Raw genomic sequence first — 6905 nt, 5'->3', positions numbered from 1 at the left:
TCACTCGTCACATCAGCATGGTAACCGGTTAATGCTTCAACCTGTTACACGGGTACTTAAATGTTTAAAATTTTACATCTTAGATACCAAAATGAAAGTTTTGAAAGTACGTTACACAAAATAAAAATCAAGTTAAAGTACAATACTTTTTCATGTAATTTGCTCTTTAGATTAACATATTCATGTCAGCAAATAATATTGAGTTAGATACCACATCACTCGTCACATCAGCATGGTAACCGGCTAATGCTTCAACCTGTTACTCGGGTATTTAAATGTTTAAAACTTTACATCTTAGGTACCAAAATAAATTTTTTGAAAGTAAGTTACCCAAAATAGAAATCAAGTTAAAGTACAATATTTTTTTCATGTAATTTTCCCTTTAGATTAATATATTCATGTCATCAAATAATATTGAGTTGAATATCACATCATTCAACACATCAACATGATAACCAGTTAATACTTCAACCTGTTATCCAAATATTTAATTGTTTAAAACTCTACACATGTAGATTATGAAAACACCATGTATCCAGCTCAGTTTATAATCATCTACCACAAAAGTGACATTTCCCTTTTTTTCATCTCGTCTTTTTCCCATAATCTTAAACCAATATAAAGCCATTGCCCTTTTCACTCTGCAACACCATCATCATCATCATCGTCTTCTCCATCCTTCTTTCTCTCTCTACAACCCCACTTTCTCTCTCTAAAACCCACCATCTCTCTGATGCTATCCAGGCTTAACAACACCAGTATTATGTGGATGAATGATGATGATGATGATGATGAACGAGACAACAATCAAGTTAACAGAAATGAAGAAAGCCATGAAATCAACTCCATCTCTGCATTCAAATCGATTCTAGAAGTTGAAGAAGATAACAACAATAACTGGTTCATGCAACACCAGAACCGCCATGAAAGCACCTTGAGCTTTTCTCAGAACAATATCCTGTTACAACCAGTTGATTCTTCATCATCGTGTTCCCCAACTTCCGCTTCTGTTTTCCAGAATCTCGACCCGACCCATGTTCATTACTTCTTACCTCCAAAACCCACCATTGCTTCCATTTTGAACCCGATTTCGAATAATCCGTTGGATGGAACGTTTGATCTTGGTTGTGGGACTGGATTTACTGGGATTCTTCCTGGGTTTTGCGATATGGGTTCGCAAACCCAAAATGGGGTTTCCAATTTGAGCTCAGATCCTCAATTTTCAGCCACCCATTTGCTTCAATTGGCCGGAAATGGATTCGGGTCTCCGGCGTTTCCGGGTTTCGACGACGGATCCACCGGAACTTCTTTGGTTTTAAACCGGTCTAAGTTGCTTAAACCGTTGGATAATTTCGCTTCAACTGGAGCTCCACCGACTTTATTTCAAAAAAGAGCTTCTCTGAGAAGAAACTTGAGTGACATTAACTCCGGCGACGCCGGCGGCGGCGGAGGAGGAAGTTTGGGGGTTTTGGGTGAAGGAATGAATGAGAAGAAGAGAAAGAGTAGCGGTGGTGGAAGTTGGGATGATGTTGATAATCTTAGTTTGGATGGCTCCGGTTTGAATTATGATTCCGACGATTTCACGGTGAACACCACCGGCAATTTTGAAGAAAATGGGATTAAAATTAGCGGTGGGAATAGTTCTAACGGGAACAGTACAGTCACCGCCGCCGGCGGCGGCAAGGGAAAGAAAAAAGGGCTTCCGGCGAAGAATTTAATGGCGGAAAGACGCCGGAGAAAGAAGCTTAATGATCGGCTTTACATGCTCAGATCCGTCGTCCCAAAAATCAGCAAGGTAAAAATTCGATTTTTTTGGGAAATTTACCGAAATAACCAAATTAACTTTTTAGCCATTTTTAACCGTTTTCTAATCAAATTCACTTTTTACCAAATTTTCATCCAAATTCACTTTTTAGCCATTTTTATACAGAAAGCTAGAAAACTTATGCATATGTTTAAGGATCTTGGATACTTACGTAAATGCATAAGTTTTCTGGGTTAAGGTTTCTGCGTAGAAACCCTTTTTTGCCGAAACTCTTTTTACATAATGATCGGCTAACAAGTGAATTTGGATCAGAAAATGGCTAAAAAGTGAAATCCCCGGTTGGTTTGGGGTATTTTTGTAAATTTACCATCTTTAATCAATTCATTTTTCAAATTTTCCAAATTTTTGAAGAACCCTATTGAAATAAATCTAGATTTCTTCAATGGGTATTCAATAATTCACCATGAATGTGCTTCAAGATCCGCCATTAATGTCCTTAAAAAATTTCAGATGGACAGAGCTTCAATTCTTGGAGATGCAATCGAGTATCTAAAGGAGCTTCTACAGAAGATCAATGATCTTAACCATGAACTTGAATCAACCCCATCAGGGTCATCATTGACACCCACCGCCGCCGCCGCCGCCACCACCATGGCCGCCGCCGGATTCTACCCTCTAACGCCAACTCCGACGAGCCTCCCGTCAAGAATCAAAGAAGAACTTTGCCCTAGTGCCATCCCTAGTCCAACTGGCCAACCTGCAAGAGTAAAAATTCCACAAACCCTAATCATAATTCTTGAATTTTGATGGATTTCTTGATCAAATGTGGGGAAATTTACGGAAATAGCCGATCTGCCAAAAGGGTTTCACTTATTTAGCCATTTCCCTAAGCGGTTGTTTGTTTATCTTTTAATAGTTCCATTAAGAGGCAATTTCTGAATTGTTAAGAGATGAATCTTGTTTGGCAAAAAAAAAGTCTGCCTCTTAATGGTTCTAAAACCCTCTGAATGATTTTGTATCCTGGATCTCCTTTTAATCAATAGGAGCCCTAATTTTATTGTTCACAATTACCAAACAATTATATTTTATTTTGCACTATATCATGAGAGCCTCTTAATCATTCTCCACCAAACCATTCAACAATTGTCAAACAGCCCCTTACTTAGAAGAGCTTACGCATATTCGTAAGGATTGGTTTTCGGTAAAAAAAATTCGAATCCTTGTTGGCATAGTGGTTTCGGCCAATGGGATGTGGTGGATTATCCCATCTGCCCTGGTTCACTTCCAGGCGTCCAGAACAACAGTGGCTACTGAATTTATCAGGGCTGATGTCTTGCGGTCACAATTTGCCGTAACATGGGATACCCTTCCAAAAAAAGTGAATTTCTGCTTAAGATCGTTTAAAAACTGAAATGAGGTCTGAAAATGGCTATAAAGTGATCAGAGCTCGGGAAATTGGCTATTTCTGTAAATTTCCCAAATATGGGTTTTTGACGGTGGTTTTTTACGGTGGTTGTAGGTGGAAGTGCGGCAGAGGGAAGGAAGAGCGGTTAACATACATATGTTTTGCAGTAGAAGGCCTGGTTTGCTGCTTTCCACCATGAGAGCTCTTGATAACCTTGGTTTAGATATTCAGCAAGCTGTTATAAGCTGCTTCAATGGCTTCGCTCTCGATGTTTTTCGAGCCGAGGTACATTTCTTACGATCCATCGCGGGTTTTTTTTATCTGTATTTAGAGTCTGATATCAACTAGACTTGAATTTGTTCACCTCGATATATGTTGGATTCCCCCAAAAAGCTCTTTTGGAGAGTAGGAGTGTAACATAATAAGGTTACACATATTCTTACATGGTATCAGAGCAAAGTCTGTCGATTTAGGGCAATTTCTGCCCGTCTAGTCAGTGTTGGAGGGTGCGTGTTAGGGGCTGTTTGATTGGTTTTCCATTAAGTCATGTATGATTAGATTGGAAAGTTTTTGTTTAAGAGGGTTTTTTCATAAACAAAAGGACGTGTTTTTTAATTGGGAGTGACAGGTTTGGAAAAAACTTGGTTTTCTGCATAAAGCTCTCCCCCGTCCCCCCTATAAAGCTACTGAATCAATCACTTTATATATTATTAAGCCACTATCAAACAGTCATATATAGCTGACCGAGTGAACTATGAGTTCCATTAAGCTCATTAAGTTGCTAACAAACTTGCCCTTAAAGTCTCACGTCAGCTAGACCTTGACCTATTATGTTCGATATCTGTCAGAATCTCCCTTCTTTCGAGGGGTAATTTAATGGCGTTCCACGTATTTTCACGACATCCTTTTTATCCAAATTTTGCGGTTTTTTATCGTGTGTTTGTGGTTTACAGCAATGCAAAGAAGGGCAAGATGTTCATCCTGATCAGGTTAAAGCCGTGTTGCTGGAGTCGGCCGGTTATCATGGTGTCGCCTGAGCCGAGATCGAGTGTTTGAGATGATGGTTGTTTTCGTTTTTTGTTTGTTTGTTAGGTTCGGTCGGAGTAGGTAGCGTTAAATTGGCTAAATTTGCCGAATGTTTTTAAGGCGTTTTGGATTTGGGTTTAGAGGTTAATTATGTTGTTTCGAATGGATATCGTGTTTTGTTTGATTTTTATGTTTCTTGGTACTGTTTTGGTACGTTTCATGTTTATGTGTCGTTGGCGTAGACATATCAGCTACGCCAGACTTGTCCCCTTATGGGGACATCACCTTCGCTTGGAACCAATGGTTTTCGGGTTATAAAGATAGAAGTACGCCTTAAGGCATGAATGGACCGTTGCTTAAACCGAACCGTTCATAGTATCCAGTGATTAAGGGGTCGTTTAGTAAATACTTATATTGATAAGCGATTACTAAACACAACAATGACTGAGAATCTTATCCGGTAAGAGGGAAGACAAGGTTCGAGAGTTTCACCCGGCAAGCACCCATTGGGGTTATAAACGCTGACCATCAATCCAGTTTGATGGCCAGCAATGTTACCCCATAAGGTAAATAAGAGTGGTGACTCTTGCCTGTAAGCACTTACCCGGTAAGCGTTTGGTAAACGACCCTCAAGTTTATGATTCATGAGGCAAAAAGCGTTGTACAATTTTATAAACAAAATCGAACATCGAGTTAATCTATAAATGTTCGTTTCTGAACTTTCAAGTGTCGAATGATTATATAAAAACACAATAATTCTTAGAGGTGTTAACGGTTTGGTATGGTTCACTTAGTAGCAAATGTGTGCACCGAATCGCACGAGACGGATACCTAGGTATCCGAACCAAACCAAAAAAAGTGGATCCATGTTGGCCCACGCTATGATGGCCCGTTTGGTAGTGATGGCCAAACATTCGTCCCTGAATTGGGCAGGACCACTTCTAAATCGATCCTTTTTAGAATCAGGTCAGTGGGCCCTGAAAAAAAATCGTAAGATCCGATGACCGGTCCCCGTCCAAAATCCAGTCCCGACACGGCTCGGTTTTCAAAAAGAATACGGTTTTAAAAATCTTGTTACACGACAATGTTATTATTGTTTTTTTTTAATTACAATTTTTTGGAATTTAGCTTTGAAAATACACTTTGAATAATGCTTTTACTTGGACTATTTTTTCGAAAAACCTACATTATAATTAATAAAAACGTTTAAAATTTGAAAAATCGGCCCCACACATATCTGGTTCCGATCCCATAACCAATTCTGGGGGAGCCTTGAAATTCCGCAAAATTTTAACTGTTGAGCCATAACCGGTTCCAATTTGTCTTGGATCCACTTGAACCCAATTTAGTCATCTTTACTTGTTCGTTTGTGACTTAAGAGCAGGGACAAACCTATAGTGGTGCATACGGTGGCACATGGCACCGTATTATTCCTCCGTCAAAGGGTAAAAAAAATTAGGTTCGTGAAAGGTGCAACTGTATTAATATGTTGTGTATCACCGTATGGATTTGAAATTACAATGAGAACAAGTTTTATTTAGTAGAGTTAGTTTGCAAGGCTTTTCTTCCACCCCAGACTCAAGTTCGAATTTTGTTAGTGTCATTTTCTTAGTCAAATGGTGCCACCATTTGAAAAAAAATCTCCGTATATTTGTTTCTTATAGTCAAACGGTGCCACCGTTTGAAATTTTTTCCTTACAGTATTTTCTTATAATCAAATGGTGTCACCGTTTGGAAAAAAAATTTGGGTCTATCCCTGCTTAAGAGCTCGGTGCCCACAATTAGCCACATCCCCAAAAAAGCTGTTACTCTCATACGATGATTGTTAAACTCAAACCCTCGTTTGATTGTACATGTATATCAGTCTGGAACCAACTATCTGTTATGCTTGGGACATCTCAAACTTAACTTCATGATATGGACATGATAACAAAATATTGTTTCCTCTGTCCCAAAATAAATGTACACAATGACATTGATACAGTTTTAGTAACGTGTAATTATTACTCTTTAATTAACAAAATGACACTTTTACCCTTAATCCCCTTGTGGCTACGGAGATTCAAATGCGGTGACTCCGGGCTATCTGCAAAGCAGGTGGTCGCCCTAGGATTAGTCGGCTCGCATAACAGGTTGGATATCTAGGTTAATAAAAAAAATGTAATAACTGTTAATGGATAAAATCGAAGAGTAGTTATAACCGAATCAAAAAGGGTAACTCAAAGTCTGGAAAACCATGTCTGAACCTAAGTCTGGACTCAAGGTCTAGATTTAAGACTTAGTCCGGAACAAAAAACCGATCAGACTTAGCCACAAGTCTGGACTCAAAGTCCAGAGTTAGGTTTTTAGCCAATTTTCCACGTCTGAAATACTCAAGTCTGAACTCAAAGTTCAGATCTCTAGAACCATTGCTTCAGATTTACGACTCAAGTTTGAATCCCACTATTCAGATGTAAACACTTAGCCAAAGTAAAGCACTCAAAAAAAAAGTTTGTTGGGTTTTTTTGAACTTTTCTCAATAAATAATTAAACAAGTCGGTATCATGGTACTACCGTGGTATGAGACTTCCAATACCGTGTACCAACCAAGTTTTCTTATTTGGTATGGTACCAAACAATTGCAATTGGTACCGATTGAGATGTACCAATTTAATTGGTACAGTTGACACAGATTGATTTGTTTTGATACAAAATAGTCAACCCTAAAAA

General features: G+C 38.7%; 1 protein-coding gene across 1 annotated transcript; it reads left to right on the top strand.

Moving 5' to 3' along the window:
- The first annotated feature begins 749 nt into the window (after positions 1–749).
- LOC112514801 (transcription factor ICE1-like) lies at positions 750–4372 on the top strand. Its single transcript, XM_025121410.1, has 4 exons — positions 750–1795; positions 2276–2530; positions 3285–3455; positions 4124–4372. Exons 1-4 carry the CDS (start codon positions 764–766, stop codon positions 4205–4207), a joined length of 1542 nt encoding a protein of 513 aa, XP_024977178.1. The 5' UTR covers positions 750–763; the 3' UTR covers positions 4208–4372.
- Positions 4373–6905: the final 2533 nt, after the last annotated feature.

The sequence above is a fragment of the Cynara cardunculus genome (genome assembly GCF_001531365.2).
Source record: "Cynara cardunculus var. scolymus isolate 2C chromosome LG 6, CcrdV1, whole genome shotgun sequence".
Lineage (NCBI taxonomy): Eukaryota > Viridiplantae > Streptophyta > Magnoliopsida > Asterales > Asteraceae > Cynara > Cynara cardunculus.
The sequence above is the reverse complement of the archived record's forward strand: the minus strand, read 5'-3'. Positions and strand labels throughout refer to the sequence as shown.